The 21,416-nt window shown below is 35.0% G+C and overlaps 1 protein-coding gene across 13 annotated transcripts in view; it reads left to right on the top strand.

Moving 5' to 3' along the window:
* Positions 1 to 21,416, top strand: part of htr2cl1 (5-hydroxytryptamine (serotonin) receptor 2C, G protein-coupled-like 1) — a 186,930-nt gene that overhangs the window by 143,172 nt on the left and 22,342 nt on the right. For 12 of the 13 annotated variants that reach the window (XM_087258326.1, XM_087258333.1, XM_087258327.1 and 9 more), the window contains one exon: positions 6,433 to 7,020. In XM_087258326.1, coding sequence (XP_087114452.1) covers positions 6,627 to 7,020 — 394 coding nt within the window. In that variant the 5' untranslated portion in view covers positions 6,433 to 6,626. 13 annotated transcript variants of the gene reach the window in all.

Here is a 21,416-nt window from a genome sequence, read left to right on the forward strand (position 1 = left end):
GCGGTAGCAGTAATGCCGTCGATGTACCAGTCCTTTGTGGTAAAGAAGGAGATGAGCCGAAAGGCAAAGCTCCCGATTTACCATTGAATCCCCTCACAGCTCTTCCTGCAGGTGGTGTGCCTGCAGGAGGATGGTCCCATGTTGTTCTTTCGGGCTGGTGGAGGAGTTCAAGTATCTTGGGGTTTTGCTCATGAGAGAGGGAAGGATGGAACATGAGAGTGACAGGCAGATTGGTGAAGCGGCAGCAGTAATGTGGTCGATGTAGCGGTCAGTTGTGTTAAAGAAGGAGCTGAGCCAAAAGGCAAAGCTCTCGATTTACTGCTCAATCCCCTTATGGCTCCCTCTGCAGGTGGTGGACCTACAGGAGGATGGTCCCACGTCTCTCCTTAGGGCTGGTAGAGGTGTTAAAATATCTTGGGGTTTGTTCATGAATGAGGGAGGGATGGAACGTCAGATTGACAAGTGGATTGGTGCAGTAGTAATGCAGTCAATGTTCCAGTGCATTTTGGTAAAGAAGCAGCTGAGCCGAAAGGCAAATCTCTCTATTTAGCGGTCAATCTATGTTTCTACTTTCACCTATGGTCATGAGCTTTGAGTCATGACAGAAATCACAAGATCTCAGATACAAGCGGCTGAAATGAGTTTCCTTCGCAGGGTGGCAGGGTGTACCCTTATAGATAGGGTGAAGAGCTCTGTCACCCGGGAGGAGCTCGGAGTAGAGATGCTGTTCCTTTACATCGAGAGAAGTCAGCTGAGGTGGCTCGGGGATCAGTTTTGGATGCCTCCTGGACGCCTAACTAGGGAGTTGTTCCAGGCATGTCCCACCGGGAGGAGGCCTCGGAGAAGATCCAGGACACGCTGGAGGGACTATGTCTCTCGGCTGGTGTGGGAATGCCTCGGGATCCCCGCGGAGTAGCTGGAGGAAGTGTCTAGGGAGAGGAAGTCTGGGGTTCTCTCCTGAGACTGCTGCCCTCACGGCTCGGCCCCGGAAAAGTGGATGAAAATGAATGAATGAAATATTCTTCATCAAAGGTATTTCAAAGGGAGGTAAAGCTGGACCATTGCTGTGCAATTCTTGAATATTCTGAAACATTAGGCACTTTTCCAAAGTCCCAGAAATGTCCCCTTTTGATGAACCTAACTCTTGTGAAATAAAGGATACTTTTAAACTGTAAAACCTCCGACCCTCTATGTTTTAAAGAGTTGATGGGTGACGTATCAGGTCATTCAGCTCGAGAGCATACACTCCTTGGACCCAAAATCTCAACACCAATTTCAAACTGAATGGCAACCTTTTCTGTATTTCCTCAAAACTGATTAGTGCTATGCCAACAATTTATTGGAACAATTGATCATATTCTGATAATTACATTTGAACATTATGATAGCTTTGATTGGTAAATACCCCTATTTGTTTGTTGTTTATTCACTTTACTTAATTAATTTTTGTTTTCTGATTTATCGCTGAGGTTTCTGTTTATACCAGTGTATTTTCTTTGTACTGTTTTTGTATATAAAAAAGAAAAAAAGTCCTTCACACATAGAAAAAAAAATGCTTTTAGGAACTCTTCGCTGAAAGGTTCTTGATGGAACCCAATATGATTCTTCCATGCCGTCACTGTGAAAAAATCTTTATTTTTTTTATATATATCTTTTTATATACTATGACCCTAAAAGTACTTAAAGTTGAGCCAATAAAATATCTGTAAATATTGCAGTTAATTATTTATTGCTGTTTCTTTTGAATAAGGAACTTTTTTATGTCATATGCAGTGTAAAGGCTATTGTTTCTGAAAGAAGTATTTAAAGCTCAGCCAGACTGCATTTACTTGATCCAAAATACTGTAAAAACTCTAATCTTGTGAATTGTTATTATTGTTATTATTATTATTATTATTATTATTATTATTATTATTTCTGTGTTGTTGCAGTATTATTAAGCAATAATGGTAGTTAATATTTAAACGGGTGTGTTTATAAATTGTTTAAATGAAATGAATAGATATTGTCTATAGCTTTTATTATATTTATTGCACATAGTTAATTGCCTTTCATTTGTATTTTTCTTATTTGTTTATTTATTTATTTAAAATAAATAAACATGAGAAATGTTAACTTAGAAACTAGCTGAAATTAATGAAAAAAAACATATGGATTGAAAGACAAACTAATTGCTGTTCTGTGTTGTACAAAATTAAGTGCACATATTCACCTCTAATTTTAGAGTATTTCAGACCCTCTTAATACTGAAATTGTTTCCTAGCCTACTGCAGCACATGGTGTTCATGTTTTTGTACCCACTAGATTGTGTCCCAAAGGAAATGTTCTGTCCCTCTATAATGGGACCTGAAGTGTCATTAAGATTCAGGGCTGACTGTAAATTTGAAGTCTTGTGGCCTTTATGCACTTACTTTGAACCCGTATATAACAGCATTCAGGCTGCTCTCTTGTTTATGTATATGTGTGTGCTGGATGCGCATGAGGTGATTATCTGGTGATTTATTGATTGCAGGGTCTTTGTGCTTTTTTTTTTTTTTTGTACGTTGTTGGCTTTATCTCGTTCTACAGAGAAGAGCTGAGCTACCACCAACTCTCTTCATCTGAGGAACATTGTGGCAAACATGTCTGTATATCAGAAAACCACCTTCCCCTACACTGACAAGAAGAATATTTCTTAGAATTGCAGAAGGAAGCCGGGACAGATTGTGTCATATTTTTCTGCGCGACGCACATTTTCTGTCTATAAGTGAGAGCCTCTAATGTTTACAGAGGAATGGCTTTGTGTCACCCTGATTTACTCATTCGTTCTTTTGTTCCCTTCTTCACTTTGTTTGTAATAAATTGCTGGAGGGTATGATCCAGTATTTTCATCAGATGAAAATAAAGCAGAAATCATAGCTAAAAAAATATATATATGTTTAAAATCACCACACAGGTCTCCAACACAGGCTACTTCTGAAAACATAGCCCTATATACATTTCTGGAGATCGCGAATTATGTAGCCTGAGCTACATTTGGCTGCGTTTTGTGTTTAAAAACAGTTAGCTCGCCATGTACATTGGCGGATTTGTGACGCAGAGAGAAGTTGACCACAATGATGGGGTTTGAGTCCGGCGAAGAAAGGTCCAAGAAAGCAGGTAAGACAAAAACAGAAGCTAAAAAATAAAGTAAACAAGTAAATAACAGGGTGAGAATGTGGTGAAGTCTGAAAATGTGGTACTCAGACGAGGGCTTTTCTTTTTCTCGATTGCTTTTTTAAAACTATTGCTTGGGTTTAGGGAAGGGGGTGGGCGGGTCAAATAGCACTTTTGAAAGCACTATTGGTTGGGTTTAGGGAAAAAGGAGTGTGGGTCAGTCAATCATTCGGTCGGTCAGTCAGCCAATTAGTCAGTTAGTCGACAGCAGCCTCTAGTGGATTTACACAAGAACAACAGGTGCCATAGGGACACAGGAGAGAAATTTGAGTTCTCATAAAGCATACACAGCAACCTCTAGATGATTTGCGAAAACAAAAACTGCAAAAAAAACATACCTCTTGGGACATATTTGGCGCTCTCCAGAAATACATATAGCGGTATGTTTTCAGAATGATCCTGAGATGGGTCTCTCAGTTGGTTTCCATCAAGTTTTAACCTGTGTTTTTGAGTAAGTGGTCAGAATAGATGCAACACCTGATATTATTAATATATTTAAAAGCATCACTTCTGACCACTTGTGTTTAGATTTTTAGATGATGTGGTTATTTCATTAGTTTAGTGAAAGCAGTCAGTGAATGATCAAATCCATGGCTTACAAGTGAGTAATTAAGCAAGCGAATTAAACGTCATCCCGGAGGTTCGCTTTTGGTGCCCATGACATGATTTTGGCCGGCGGAACACATGATTTTTTTTTTTGAGACTCAAGCGAACAGTGCGCAGCGTCACATTGGATTTGAGTTGAGGATGAATCACTTTGAAGAGATTTGCTCTGAGATTACCAGATGATCAATAATTCTTGACTAGAAATTCTAATAGTGGGAAAGGAGGAAAGTTTTTGTTAAAAAGTTTAGAAAAACCTGAGGCATAAGTTTGTTAAAGCCAAAAGAGGTCATGGCAAAAGTGGAGACTCAGGGACAAAATTACAGAAATATGTTTTTTCAATACTCATAGGTTTTACACTGATGTTTATATTGCAATTTTGAATTTAAAACAATCTTATAAGTTACAAAACTGTCATTAAGGAACAAATTATTTCTTTGATAACTGAACTGGAATATTTGAACCTATCGCTTTATAATATACTGATGCCTTGTTTTTCTAGGTTTTGATAATGGTCAGCAATGTTGAACCATTGTTGCCTTTTTTAGCATAAAAAGAGGACAGAAACTAGCCAGACAGTAATGTGGGAATTGTGGCGCGGGCTAAATCTAAAAAAAAAAAAAATCTGTATTTTTTAATAAGAGTGCATTTTTTCTTTTTTTCTTGCCATAATAAAAATATATCTGTAGAGCAGCCCACATTATGTTGTCATTAATATTTTAATAAACTTTAATAGGAAAAACTGTCTGAGGTATGAACAAAAGCAAGTGATGCATCAAAGTATAAAAAAAAAATCTTGAATGTTTTAAAAAACCTTATAATCATTAAAATAATTTATATAAACAATAAAAATAATTAGTTTAAAAATCTTGAACGATATTAATGATATGACGTACATCCAGGAACTTCCTACTTCTCTGTTTATCCGTCTGACTTTACGGTCAGTTTCTTTTGATAGCCCCCTGTCATTTTAAAGAATAACATAATGGCGAACGCAGCAAGTATGAAAGCCTCGTCTGTTTCGTGAGGTGTGTGCGCAGTCAGTGCGCAATGCAGCGCCATGCGAAAGTATAAATCCAGCTTTAGAAAAATGGTTCTTTGTTTAATATTTTAATTCTCAAAAAAATGTAACGCGCTTTAAAATGGAAATTTAGGCATTAATGAGGTTTTTTAAGTTTGGTAGAAACCAAGTTATTATTTAAAAGTTAAAGAAACAAGTGAGGTGGTTTGACAGTTAGCAGATTCTGAAAAAAAAAAGGAGGAAAAAGAAACTCTGACACAAAGAACTATTACAGCATGAAAGGATTCTTCAGGACTGAACCATTATTTATAAAACTGTTACTATGTTTAAACAATTTACAAAGAACCATCTTTTGGAATGTGGAACTGGTCAAAAGTGTACAAACCCTAAAGACTGATGTATAAGCTGCAATTTTTGTTTACGTTTTGTTTAAATGTTTTGTTTTTTTTTTCAACAGGGAAGTCATGTGGCAATTATTTATGGTAGCATGGTTGCGGTTTGTACTTTGTTCGTTTGTTCCTTCCTTCAATCGATTGTTCATTCCTTCATCAATCTATTTGAACTTAGCCAATCAGGCTAATAAACTGGCTTAATTCATTAACTGCTTAAACTATTTACAGTGTACCTGGTTATAATCCACTACAGTATGTAATTCATACACACAGTTGTTGATCAGGTGAAATGAAAGCAGTGTTTATGTCCATGTTTTTTGGCATGTAATTGCTTCAGAATTCACAATATCATAAAATCGTGTTGTATGTCATTGGGTCTGAATGATTTTCAAATAAACTTACACATGAAGCACATGCCTATACGATCTTCTGACCATCAGAATTTCACCATGTGTCCCCATCCTAAAGGTTTTAAACCTGATTTATACTTGTATTTAGCAGATTGAACTGATGATATCACATATAATTTCCAGGAAAAGCCCTTACAGAAAGCTCATTTCCTTCTTCTTTCTTTTAATTTAAGCATACATGGTTAGTAATCCCACGCACGTTACCTGCCATCAGTCCACACCAACTATAACGCACAGTCTATAACCGACAGGGTGAAGACTGCAATTACCGAAGGTTATTAGCCATCGTTTGGTGACTGACTTTATGAAGTGACACTTACCCACTTGCCCATTATGAAAAAAAAATGACATTACATCACATTACCTCTGACATGTGCTTGAGTTATTAATACCAGCTAATTTAATGACGAGTAGCCACCGATCTGGTGAATTACAGCTTTCGATAAGCCAGTACAAGCCGGTTCGCAGAGATTCAGACTGTAGTGTATCATTTTAACTTTTAAACTCAATTACCCTCTATTACCACAGGAACACGGTGACACCAGTTGACCAAAAATGAATGGATCTTTCCAAACCTGATCATTTGTGCATCCTCCAATTTACAATGGAGATATTTTCCCTTTGACGGCTGAAAATGAAGTCCCCGGTGCTGTCAGTCAGATGTCAGATGTTTTGTAAATATTCCTTCTATTCTCTGTGCCATAGATTCCTATTATTATTGAATCAGAGCAGCTGTGATAGCAAGAGTATCATCTTTAAATATATTTTGGTATTCATTCCTCTTTTGTGTGTCTCTCATTGTGTTTTGCAGATACAGTTTCCATGAAGAAGATCCTGAGCCAGAAAGCAGCAACAACAAATGCTATGGATATCCTCAGCGCTGTAGATTTCTCCTTCACATAGCATTTCGAGTGGATCGCTGTATCATTTTTTAACTTACAAAACTGTTCTTCCCATAAGCGGCCATGAGCTCATATTGAAACAGGCGACAGGGAAAGACATCAGATGATGGGGGCACCTGGCGGGCCAGTTCTGGGTGGGTTTAGCTCCACCACATCCTCCCTAGACCTAGTTGGCTGGATGATCTGGCCTGGGAACACCACGGTCAGCCTGAACCAGAGCTTCTTTGGGACAGACTACAGCTTCAATCTGTCGTCCTCCTCTTCGTCTTCTCCTCATGGGGTGAAAAGGGAGGAGATGAAGGAGAAGAACTGGCCGGCCCTGCTGATTCTAGTGATTATCATTCTGACCATAGGAGGGAATATTTTGGTTATTTTGGCCGTGTCGCTGGAGAAAAAGCTGCAAAATGCAACAAACTTCTTCCTCCGCTCACTCGCAGTGGCAGACATGCTGGTTGGCATCTTGGTCATGCCGATATCTCTCATAAACATATTATATGGTAAGTTACCACATTAACTTTTTAAAAATGAATGACATGCAAATTTTGTTGTATTAGGTTAAATATTTCTGTCAGTCAAGGTAGAACCAGTGTTGGGTAAATTACTTTAAAATTACTTTAAAAAAGTAATAGATTACAAATTACTGACTACTTCTGGAAACTAACTACTTAATGTAAAAAGTAATCAGATTACTAATTACATTACTTTGAAGTTACTTTAAAAAAAAAAAAGATATATATATATATATATATATATATATATATATATATATATATATATATATATATATATATACCTATAAAAATACAAAATAAACTGCAGCTCTTATAGTAATAAAGTATATACTCTGGGACCCGGTACAGAGTCTGTGACGTTATTTACTTCTGCATTCTTTAAATTTTAAAGGTCTGTACTTTCCTAATACCACCATAAGTGGTTCCATTCTCTCATCACTTGGGCTACAATATCTTTTGCATAGATTATGATAGAGACATTTTTTTTTCTCATTACTGATATGTGCAGGAACCACCTAAATTAATTACAGCAACCTAGACCACACAGAACCTAAGGGTACACTTTCAAATGGGGTTTGTTATAACAGACAACATACACAAATATTTGAATAACTTTCACCAGTGTTTTATGAAAATTCAAAGGGTTTTCTTAAAAATGATACCAAACTGTTGCATTAACACCTCTGCATGTGGATTTGGGAAACTTTTTTTATTTGGGTAGGCAAAATCCAGGGAGGAACCTGGAAAAACTGGATAAATTTAACCACTGACATTCATAGTATGCAAAAGCACTGCAGTGTCTGTGTTTGTCTGAAGTAATTAGTCTACTGAAATGTGTAAATTCCATACAAAGCATGAAGCTGATTGGTCAGTTCTTCTCGCGTGACTCTTGGTTTTCAACTGATGCGTCTTGAAAATGCGAGCGCACGTACTATGTGCTCTGAATATGAATGCAAGATGCGCGCCTCCATTAGAATTAATGAAATTGTGGTGCGTTTTTGGATGCCATCAGGATTCACAACTTTGGTTTGATGCATTGTGGGTACCGTTTAAATAGGTTGGTCTATAGCAAAATGTGAAGTGACTTCTAAGTGTCTAATGAGATGCAAACTTTCAAATAATGCAGCACATCGCCTATAAAATGTAGCATCACCAGAAGTCACACTTTCCATAATATAACTTTAATGGCATTTCCCTTTAAGACCCAGGGGCTTTTTCCACTGGTGTGAGGGTTTCTCCTCTAAATAACATGGCTCATTATAGAAATGACACCATAGAATATATGCCGGTTAAATAACACATTTAATTGGTCTCTTTCCTCCAAAACTCAAGAGATGATGACTTCTATTTAAAAAAAAAAAAGATGAAGAAGAAAGTTAAGGGGTTTAGGTTGATTTAGTCGGTACATGAATGTAATTATGTATAGCACAGAGCAATGACAAAGTTAGAAAAGCCAAGAACCAGAGGTGGTGAGATTTAATAGCTTTATAGCAGGGTATAACATGAAACCTCTTTTCACAGAACAAGACAAAGCAAAGCAAGCAAGAGAGAGCAAGGCCGTGAAGATACTTGAACAATCTCAAAAAGTTTTAGACTGCTATTAACAAACATATTTATTGTCATCCACTCATGATCAAATTAATGTTTCCACTTCTTAAAATTGTGAATCCCCAGATCTGGTTTTACAATTCTAAGAACCCAAAGCAAGAATATTCACCCTTGTGTATTACTTCGCCTACATGCAGCAACAAGCAGAGGACACTACTGTTTGATGAATATTGCTGAAAAAAAAAAGTTTAACATAATGCAGTTTTGAGGCTTTTTTAGCATTAGGCTGTCATTGAACAGACCAAAGACAGTTGATGTTGTCCATCCACAAGATGGTGACAGAGACCACATAATAAGCGCTTAGAAGATAAAACAGCATAATTTCTAACTACAGCTGATCAAATCATTATAAATCAGGTAAGTAATATTCTAAGTCTATCTCTCTCTTTTCTATGATGTACTGCTGTATTTATACAATGTAATTGTAGTGTATTGAGTGTGGGATGGGACTTGCTTATGAGGAATGTATGTATTTTATGCAGGCCCCTCTTTGTATAACCCTGAGTAACTTTTTCAGGTTATTGTGATATCCTGATTTCAACAGAGAAATACTGAGAAATCTCTATAGACTGATGGCATTTCATGCCCTTCAGCCTTATAATCTTAAAATCGCCTATCTTGTCATCACTTTAGACAGTACGCCAGTGAATCATTAAAATACTAGCTCTAAAGTGGTGTGTGTGAAATAGCAAGAGCTTTTGCTGTTCTGACGTCAGCTGTAGATGTAAGGGAATGGCGAAAGTAATTCCTCATACCTAAGGATTTTTAAACTCTCCGTATTTGGTTTTTCTTTTTTTATATACATGATTATGCCATTAAACTGTTGTAAACACAATATCACATGAGTAGCAGTGCAAAATGGCTGTATATCAGCACCGGTGCCAACGCAAACCACCCACCAGTGCCAATATACAGCCACATCGCACTGCTATTTCTGTCATATTTCTCATGTGTATATATACATACACACACTGGCATGCATATATTTGAGAAGTTGTTTATTTATATTTAGATATAAAATATATGTGTGTAAGAGACAAAAATTATTGACAATGTTCAAAAAAAAACATATGTTGAAAAAACTTTATTTTGGATGCAGTTAATCTTTGGTAAACATTATTATTATAATATAATAAAATGTAATGTAATATAATATAATATAATATAATATAATATAATATAATATAATATAACATAATATAATATAATATAATATAATATAATATAATATAATATTATATTATATAATGTAATGTAATGTAATGTAATGTAATGTAATGTAATATAATATAATATTATATTATATAATATAATAGATATAATATAGTAACATATAATTGATACAAGAGGTAACATTGAAACCTCATCAGGTCATATTGCCACATATTGAAGACAAGCTGAATTGCTCATACACAGATCCGAACATTATTCTTTTTAAAATTATTTTGCAATCACACACTTTTTGAGTAGATCTATTTTAAATAACTGATTATTTTGCTACCATTAAAAGAGAAGCCCTCCTGAATATGATTCATGTGTGTTAATGATTAATGTGTGGATATACTGTACTGCCTTTGCCATTCATTGTCACATGACCATCACTTCTCTGCCATTCACAAATTCTCTCCTGTGGCCTCATGGGATAGTACAGTGTCCATCGTCATTATAAAGTGGCCTTAGTCATTATATCATCTTTGAGTCTTTGAGAGAAAGAAGACGGAGAGAGAGCGAGAGAGAGGCCATTGGGGGCACATTGAAAGAGACAGCAGCTTGTCTGGCATTGTGTTGCTCAGAAAACCACAGAAATATGGCCTGTGGCAGAATTGAGATGGTGCAGCCTCTGTGAGCTGCTCAGCTGTCTGCTGTGGAGTATTTCTGGCTCTCGATATCCGTACAGGGACCACACTGTCCATCTCTCCTAAGCCATGGGGAGCTCTGTTTAACCCACATGTCTTTTTTAGATATTTTTATATACAGTGCTCAGCATAAATGTGCACACCCCTCACTGATCTCTCTTTTGAATTCATATGTTCTATAGGATGCTTTAAAGTAATGTATTTAGATTAGTCTGTAGTACCAAAGCCAAAACAGGAAATAATCTTACAATAAAACTTAAGAGCCAAATGAGAGTTTTTCCTCAACTGCTTTGGCTCAATTCCCAGTTTAAATGTTTATTTTTCAAAACAGTAAGTGTAGGTCACTGAGCCATTTGCTTATTGTTCACATCAAATTGGCATTTATTATTGATTTAAACAAATTGCAAATTTAAAAGAGATGGTATTTCACCCAAAGTGTATAGGTGACCATCTTCAAGTGGTTGTACACGACCATAGTATTACTCAGTCAGAAACCTTTAAGTACTTGGGCATTTAGATTGACAGTTTTTTCACATGGAAAACACACATTGAGTGGGTTTGTTCTCGTTTACACCAGAAATTTTATTTTTTTACGGAGGTTACGTCTTTTTGGAGTCAACAAGAAGTTCATGATGTTGTTTTATAAAGCTGTTCTTGAAAGCATTGTTAGATATGGCATCACAGTGTGGTTTGGCAACCTATCTGTTTAGTGTAAATCTAAGTTGATGCATCTCCTAAAGACAGAATGGAAAATTGTTGGGCACGATAAATATTTTAATCCTCAAGTTTTATATGAGAATTGTGTCCTCAATCAGGTGGAAAGGATTTTGAATGATCCAACTCATTTTTTGTTTCTACATTATGAACTGCTTTTCTCTGGTAGAAGATATAGAGTCCCAAAGTGTAGGTTGAACCGTTATAAGAAATCCTTTGTACCTGTTTCAGTGGGTTTATTTAACAATATGCTATCTTAATTACCATTATAAAATTGGTAACTGCTGTATTTTGTATTGTTTTTATTGCTTGTTTTATGGAATTTCTGTAGCAGTATGGTGATGCCTATAGCAAACTTCCTGTCAAGGACAATCAAGCTTACTATACTACTACTACTACTACACCTACTACTACTACTACTACAAATGCTTTTGTACATGTGTGCAAACAATAAGTACAATTGTGTGTAGTTTGGTCAAAAATGAATTGCATATGGCTTGCCGATTCTCTCTTAAACTGTCAAGCTCTTCACAATTTCTCAATCATTTTACATCATGTAAGCCATCACACTCAAAACAATTGATTCAATTATCAAACATTTGTATACGCACATGTTTACACCATATAAATCTGATATTGACATTGTTTTGTAATGTCTGCGAAATTGGTAAATGACCTCTTATTGCAATACAATTTGCATCATCTATTTAATTTCCACTTGTGGACAATAAAGAAAGTAAAGTGAAAGTAAATTTTGAAGACATATATATATATATATATATGTGTAGATTTGCCACAGCACAGTCACTACCCTTTTTTTTTTTTTTTTTTGAGAATAAAAAACTTCCACAATCCTGAACTGCTGTAGCATGCATTGAGAGCAATTGGATAAAGTATAATCTCTGGCAAGGCCAACAATAGTGACAGGATGTCCACCAAGAATTCATATTTTCATAGATGCTAATTTGTAGTATTTTTTGGGTAACATAAGAAATATGAGATATACATTACAGTAATTGGACAAGCAAGATTGCACACTACATGTAAAATATTTATACAAAAATATTACATATATATTTACAAAATCGATTGTGTGGAACCCAACATTTTTTTACAGTGATTTAACTGTTTATTAAAACTGTTTCGATCATATGCACCAAAATATATTGGATTTTCTTTCAAAGTTTAAAAAATGCTTAAATATTTTCAAAAGGGGCACTGAGCACTTTATATATAGTTTTTAAAAAATGATTTTGGAAATATCTTTTAAAGCTTTTAAAATACATTTTGCTTAATTATTTTTTACAAAAATACATTAGCTAGTGTAAAATTTAAATAAAATCTTTATTTGAAGCCTAAACTACTTAAGCAAGGTGTACAGTATACTTAACATTTTCAAAAATATGACTCTTTTTGACTACCAGTGTAACAAACATTACAGCTATATTTGTTCCCCCATAGAAAATCTGTACAAGATATATTTCTCTTATTCTAATTAGTGTAAATTAAAAAAAAATAAATAAATAATGCATATTTCAGATTTCAATTCACACACTGGTGAAAAGTTTGCAATGTGTTTTCTCAACTTGAAATTTATTTTGAAATAAATGTGTATGAAGGTTGCGATTAAATGTATTTTTTTATATTTATTTTTCGACATGTTTTATTTTCTTATATTTCAAATGTATCTTTAATAAGGGAAGAGAGAAATATATTTTACTGTATTGGAAGGATGCGTGGGTGACAGATCTCTTGACATGAGTGGGTTTGGAGAACTCAGGCGGCCTTCATATTGATTGTGGAAGATGTCCTAACTTTAAATGATCTTAGTTGCTTGTCAGCTGTAGATAGTGCTCATGATGAGCTTGCATTTGTCAGTTTAAGAGGAGAGGCTTTTATTGATCACTAAGAGATATTGATCAGTACAGCAGCCTGCAGACCCTCAGAGCAAACAGAGCACCGGAAAAAAAAGAAGCACTTTAGTGGCGGCAGAGAACAAACTGTCATGGTGCATCAACAGAAAACACTGTGACGTCGCAATGCTGTTTTATTGTTTTTCATATACTGTCGTAGATTTTGTTTAAGTTTTAAATGCTATATATATTCTGGCTTTGTTTCAATTATATTTTGAGTTGCAATAATTTTTTTGTATCTTTGTTTCAAATACACTGATATTCAGAAGTCTGGAATGATAAAGGTTGTTTTTATTTAACTTTAATTATAGTTTAGTTTAGTTAGTTCAGTTATTTAGTTAGTGTCAAAATCACCAGCAATCTAATCCTTGCAGATCGCTGCCTGCCTGTGCTGACCAGTCGCCTGTGTATTTGACTACGACTCTGGATCTGCCTGCATACATCTGTTTGCTCTTGAGACTGTTGCATGCCTGACTATTCTCAATTAACCTGCATTTCGATCCGCAACTCCCTCATCAGCGTCCACTTCACATTACAGATAGTTTGTTTATTTGTTCGTTCAGTTAGTTAGTTAGTTCATTCAGTGAGTTAGTTAGTTAGTTAGTTAGTTAGTTAGTTAGTTAGTTCATTCAGTTAGTTTGTTCAGTTAGTTAGTTCGTACAGTTAGTTAGTTCGTTGGTTCAGTTAGTTATTTAGTTCGTTCAGTTAGTTAGTTTGTTCATTCGTTAGTTAGTTAGTTTTTTCAGTTAGTTAGTTTGTTCATTCGTTAGTTAGTTAGTTAGTTAGTTAGTTAGTTAGTTAGTTAGTTAGTTAGTTAGTTAGTTTATTCATTCAGTAAGTTAGTTAGTTTGTTAGTTCAGTTAGTTTGTTAGTTCGTTAAGTTAGTTCGTTCATTCGTTCGGTAAGTTAGTTTGTTCATTCGTTTAGTAAGTTAGTTAGTTCGTTCAGTTAGTTTGTTGAGTTAGTTTGTTAGTTCAGTTAGTTAGTTAGTTAGTTTGTTCGTTCATTCAGTTAGTTTGTTAGTTTGTTTATCTATTTATTTATTTAGTGCTCTGCTTGCCAATGTATTTGTATAATTCTATGCTAATGTAAATATTATAGATTCTCAGTAATATTGTGTAAATAATGTTAAATTAATTTTATTGTTATTTATGTATTATCATTTAATTTACAATGCAGTTATTAAATAAATTTTTAAAATATAATAATTTTATTTAAACTATAATAATAGCTTTATCTTTTTAATTAAATAAATGCAGCCAATATAAGCAAAATAATATATTTTACAAAATAAAAAAACATAAAAAATCATAATTATTCCAATTTTGGCTATTAGTGTATGCCAGTGTATGTATAAAAGGTTAAATAAACTGTATTATTATATTATATTATATTATATTATATTATATTATATTATATTATATTATATTATATTATATTATATATATTATGGGCGTTGCAGTGGCGCAGTAGGTAGTGCTGTTGCCTCACAGCAAGAAGGTCGCTGGTTCAAACCTCGGCTGGGTGGCGTTCCTGTGTGGAGTTTGCATGTTCTCCCTGCATTCGCGTGGGTTTCCTCCGAGTGCTCCGGTTACCCCCACAGTCCAAAGACATGTGGTACAGGTGAATTGGGTAGGCTAAATTGTCTGTAGTGTATAAGTGTGAACGAATGTGTATGGATGGGTTTCCCAGAGATGGGTTGCAGCTGGAAGGGCATCCGCTGCGCAAAACATGTGCTGGACAAGTTGGCGGTTCATTCTGCTGTGGTGACCCTGGATTAATAAAGGGACTAAGCCAAAAAGAAAGAAAATGTATATATATTATATTTATTCTACTCTCTACTGCTTAAGCCTGTCATTTTGCTTCTGTGTTGGCTCAGTAATTACAGCATTTAGCTATATTTTTATATACTTTCTGTTTGCCAACCTAAATGATGTTATCGGGATGGGTTTTTGGCTGGAGTTTCTCTGCAAAAGCCTCTCCTAAACTTGTGATAATAGCAAGCTGGGACTCTTTGTCCAGAAACAGTGCTAAACTGTTATTCTGGCAAGTGCAACTGTCTGTACTTTTCCTCTCTTCTCTGCTGTAGCCAGTAATGTGCTATTGAAACTACTTTCTCTGTTCATGGGCATCTAAAATAAATCAAGAACACAGCTTTTTGAAAAGTTGTTGTACAGAGTTGATTAAAAGTTTAGTTTGCCCAGAAATCAACTCTCTCTGTTGTGGGACCCATCGACTTCCATACAAGGGAAAATATATACTATGGAAGTCAATGGGTCACAGCAACCAGCATTCTTTAAAATATCTTCTTTTGTGTACAACTTTTCCACAAACTCTCAACCTTTAGTTTGACATTTTTTAAGAAATAGATTTCAGATTTAGTTGGGTCACTTGTATCAATAAAAATCTGTGAGTATGCACAGAATAATTTGAGGTTACAACTTAAAAACGTAACACATTTAATTAAAATAAATAAATAGCTTTTTTACAATGAATGTTTAAGGTTTACAATGCAATATCCACTGAACTAAAACTGAAAATATGACTTTAGAAACTGTATTGTGCATAAATCATCTAAACAATACAATTTTCTTAATAATTACTGTATATATACTGTAAAAATATATTTTAATTTATCATTAATGTATTTTGTGATACACAAGTATTTTCTGTCATGATTGATGTTGTATAGTCACGCTACATAGATCACATGTTTTTACCTAAACTACATGGCAGTTTTACACACAAAGCTAAATGAAAGTATTCAACCCAGGACGGTTCTGATTACGCAGCCCTATTATACATTTCTTGAGAGTGCTAAATACGTCCCCGGAGCTAAGTTTTTTTTGTTTTTTTGTTTTTTGTTTTTTTTTGCGAATTCACCAGAGTCCCTTGGGTTCTCTTTTTCAGATCTCATACTTCTCTCGTGAATGCCAATCGCGCCTGCTGTTCTCATGTAAATTCACCAGAGGCCGCTGTCAACTGACTGACCAACTGACCAATAGGTCCACCCTTCCTCTAGCCTTAACCCAAGGAATAGTGTTTTAAAAAGCACAGATTGTAGTCTGAATTATTATAATGTATAAAAAAAATAACATATAGGGAAACGAGTCTAAAATAACAGAAAATGTACTGGCAGTTTATGACAAGGTTTTTGTACCGTAAAATACAACACCAACACAGACAACGCTCAGTACAACCGGCTCAGTAAGGTCCAAGAAGTGTTTGGCGCGATTTGTTGGTATTTTCAGACCAGCGCAACTGTAATTTTCACGTTTTGCGCCACATTGTTTAATTAGCATATCCATTTGCATCACTTTATGGACTCATCTGGACTAATGTTGATATTTTGTTGATATTTTGTTGAAATTTTGAAGAACTGCGCCATTAGACCCTGCCATTAACCATCTAAAAGCAAGTCTAAAGTCCAGCACAGAGTGTGTTAGTTATGAGCCTATGTGGGTTCAAACACATACACATTGCTTAATATGCACCGGATGTACAGCAATACACAAATATCTTTACAAATGAAAACAATTTAAATATAATATAAAAACATACAAACCACTTCCTCCTTGCCTCATCTGGGGGGGCTTTTTTCAGTTTATTCATGATAATTTGTATAATGTCATAATGTTGTTATTATTAGTAGCAGTATTATTTATGCATATTTATATTTGTTTTAATAAAAACTAGTTTTGATTGACCTTCTGTGGAGTTTTGGAGACATATGCATCACCATGTGGGGCATAAGAATAGGACATGTAATTCAGTTACAGTACCTTGCTGTTGTTACAGTACTGAGTTTTTTGACCACACTTCGTTACTATTGTTCATTTATTCGTTTGCTGAAAATTAGAATTTAGATATAGAAATAGTTTTGAAACCAATTTTTGTGCTTAACAAACTAAATTAAATATGTACGCTAATGGATGTCTTCAGTGGAGTGCGTTCAAAACCATTTCCTTATCCACGAAAGTAAAGAAGTAAAGAGAAAGAGAAAGTAAAGAGGCAGAATGGAGGAGGCTCATTCTTCATTCTCACGCATGACCTCATGGTCTGTTTAACTGTTTTCTCGCTAGTGAAGCATTTAGTTTTTCCACTTAAAAAGTCCACATGTAAATAGCAAATGCACCATGGCGTGATTCAACTGACTTTTAAAGGAAATGGGAGATGAGACTCTGATTGGTTTAATGCATGTTATGCTCAAAACAAACCCATAACTCATTAAAAGGCACCTATGATAAAACATTTAACAATGCATCAAATACTCATTGGAAAAGTTGGTACTGTAGTTAGTACTGTAGTATTTCTCACAAACGCTATGTGAGATCTGTTTCCTTTATGTCTGTCTGTTGTCTGACACAGCCGAGGGAGGAGATTAAGGCACGTAGAAACGGTGGACGGGGAGGACTAGCCTTAAAGGCGCAGTACAGCAAAACCGCAACCCAGTGCAAAAATGTATAAAATAAAATCTTATAAAAGGTGTATTAAAAAATCTGATGAGTGTTTTAAGCTGAAACTTTACAGAAACATTCTAGAGACACAAAAGATTCATAATAAATCTGAAAAAATGGGTAACCTAGGTGCCCTTTAAGAGAATAAGCACAACCCTGTTAGACCTAGTAGATTCAGACACGCCCTTAAAGCTTTTGTGTCATGCACTTTATGCTTAGATCGTTAAAATGGAGCCTAATATATCACTTTATATCACTATTAAACGTGTTAACATAAAACATAAAAAATAAAAAAAAAATTCAAACTTTGCAAAAAGAAAGAAAGATCAAGTAAGAGTTGTTGGAAGAAAGGTCAAGGTCCCGTAATCCAATTCAAAATGATAAATAATGGGGGGGGGGGGGAATATAAAAACATGAATCACAAAATATGGATATATATAACATATTTATGGATACTTTTTACAGTGCAAATTCACATATAAGTCAATAAATTACTCAATAATGGTGTATAATTACTCAATACTCAAAGATTTCTTGTGGTCTTAGTAATAAGCCAATAGATAATAGTGTATTAGTGTGTGTGTGTGAATGAGTGTGTATGGGTTTTTTTCAGTACTGGGTTGCGCCTGGAAGGGCATCTGCTGTGTAAAACATATGCTGGATTAGTTGGTGGTTCATTCCGCTGTGGCGACCCCTGATAAATAAGGGACTTAGCTGAAGGAAAATGAATGAATGAATGAATGAACAGTGGGAAGTGCTACTTAAACTAAAGTGTTACCAAAATCCCTTTTGTAAATGTATGGTGTCTTATTTGACCCTCATCTAGTAGGGGATGTACAGTACTAACACACAATAAAACCAACCATGTATGTTGTATGGGTTTTGGCATCTCACAACCAGAGTATAAAAAACGATTTAGTCACCTAACCAAACACACACACACACACATATAGGCACACACACAGATTGAACAGATAAAGATGGCGTACAGGGATTCAGCTGCATGTCTGCCTGTTGTCATAAACAGCGAGTCTGTGATGGCCATTACCAGCAAGCTGTCAGAGCAAAATATCATCAACTGTTTGAAAGTGTGAACGTGACACACACATACGCTTTCACACTCATAAACTCATACACACACACACACACACACACGCACTGACATAAAAATAGTTTTCCACTGCAGTGGATGCGACAATGATGGATTTCTCACTCCTCGTTTCATTTTCGCTGTCTAATAGTGTGTGCGATTGTGTGTGTTTGGTCGGGGCAGCGTGGCTGGTATGTGATTGAACTGCCATGTGACTTTCAAAAGATACAGCCGTCTGACCTTGATTCAGACTGTTTAATCTGCGCGAGTCGGGCGTTAAGTTCAAAAATGGATGAGGAGCAGGGTGAGATATGGGGTTTATGATGGAGCGCTGTGGCCTGCTCACATGTATTAGCGTCTGGAGGAATCAGAGGTAGCGTATCGCTGAGGATCAGCCAAATACAGACAAGGAAAAAGAGCGAGACGATGCTGTAGGAATGAGTTCAGAGAGAAGCATTTAGAGTGATTGCCTGTGGGAACTTACAGTGTTAGGAAATGTTTGAGATTTGAGATATACTGATACTCAGCAGCTCAGATGGCGCTGATCTCACCAACCAATTCTGTCTAAAACATGTTGGTTCTGGAATTGTTAAGGTTAAGCTACTATTTTTATCCTTCTGAACGTCAGATCTGGCTATTTTATTTTCTCCAGTTCATTTGACCCTTTTTTTCTTTGCTTTTAAGTCAATATAATCTCATGACAAAATGTAACTCTTTTAAACTTTTGCTGAATTTATGACACATTCATATGCGTTTATATGAGGACATGACTTTTAGATCAGTCAAAGCCTATTAGCTGAATGAAATACACATAAAATAATATTAAGGGGAGGGGAAAGAGAAATATACATTTAGATGCATGTCGGCCACTTTATTAGGTATACCTGTCCAGCTGCTTGTTAACCAAATTTCTAATCAGCCAATCACATGGGAGCAATTCAATACATTTAGGCATGTAGACATGGTCAAGACGATCTGCTGCAGTTCAAATTGAGCATCAGAATTGAGAAGTAGGGTGATTTAAGTGACTTTGAACTTGGCATGGTTTTCGGTGCCAGAAGGACTGGTCTGAGTATTTCAGAAACTGTTGATCTACTGCGAGATGCTATCATGTCAATACGGACCAAAATCTCTGAGGAGTATTTCCAGTACCTTGTTGAATCTATGCCAGAAATGATTAAGGCAGTTCTGAAGGCAAAGGGAGGTCTAACCCGATACTAGTAAAGTGTTCCTAATAAAGTGGCCGGTGAGTGTCTATAATTTGTAAACAAATACAAATAATTGTTTATTTTTTCCTATATGAGATACAATATTACACCTTATATAGTACTGCATATGGGAATATGTAGCTAATTAAAAACAGCTCAGCACTTTTGTTCAGTTTTTTCAATATAAATTCACCTTTATTCAATATTTCAATAAACTTTTTTTCGAATAAATAATAGTAACACTTTACAATAAGGTTGTAATAATTCATGTTAATGCATTTACTAACATGAGCAAACAATGAACTTTATTACTGTTTTTGTTTAACGTTAGTTAATGGAAATAAAGTTGTGCGTTGTTAGTTCATGTTACAGACACTTACTAATACTCAGCGGCATTAATGTTAACAAGCATGAATTTGGATTTTCAATTCAATTCGAGTTTATCTGTATAGCGCTTCTCACAATAGTTATTTTTTAAAAGCATCTCTATGAAAGGTGCACATTATTGCATAACAATCAAAATAAAAAAAAATTAAGGTTATTAGTTACCATTACTTTATTAGTTATAACTTTAACTAATTAACCAGTAACTAACAGTGCAGTTAGTTAACTAATAAAGCATTAGTAGATGTCAAACTATGTAAATGTTATACTATATATATTAATAAATACTGTGCAAGTATTGTTCATTATTAGTTTATAGTTCAATTATAGTCATTATTGATAAATATATATAAACAATACTTTACAATAGTTTACTCACTGTAAAAAATGTAATGACAAAATTTAACTTAAAAATTTTAGTATTTAATATTTGAGATGACTAGAAAAGTTAACTAAAAACATTAAGTCAGCAAGAATAACAGGGTTTTCAGAAGTTTTAATGGTTTCAAAGTTTGCATTTTATTCCTGAAAACTATTTTTTTAATGTAAAAAAAGACCCAAAATGACTAAAAAGAATGTCCTTTTTCTTTAAAAACTAACTATGTCATGTAAACACGCCATTGAGGCATTAAAATGTGTGCATTATATAGGAAATAATAGGCTACAAAGGGTTAGAATGTGCACTCTTATACATCTACATTGATGCACTTGACAGATAATGTATCTTTATCAACATCAAATGCATTCAAGATTTATTTTTGTGGACATGCATGGTATCTTAAAACCAATCTGTTAAATCTGTATTATTAGCCTTATGCTCTAGTAGCTACAAGAGCAATATTAGATTAGTATCTCATTTTTAATAGAGAATCAACAGTGTATGTGCATGCATGTGTGCCTGTCTGTTTGTGTGTTTGTTTGTGTGTGACTAAGCAAAGCCATGAGCTAAGCTGTTCATCACGGATGTCGGAAAACAGTTGAAAGAGCCTAAGGAGTTCATTACCTTCCAGTGATATCAGCGATGAACAGAACGCAACAAATGATTTTTTTTCATCTCTTAATAGTGTTCCGACACTCCACCTCTGTCTGCACTGAGAGAGAAATGAATCCGTTGTACATGTAAATCAGGGCTGAGTTTATCAGTTGTTCCA

Source organism: Danio rerio, chromosome 7 (genome assembly GCF_052040795.2).
Source record: "Danio rerio strain M-AB ecotype USA chromosome 7, GRCz13ab, whole genome shotgun sequence".
Classification (NCBI taxonomy): domain Eukaryota; kingdom Metazoa; phylum Chordata; class Actinopteri; order Cypriniformes; family Danionidae; genus Danio; species Danio rerio.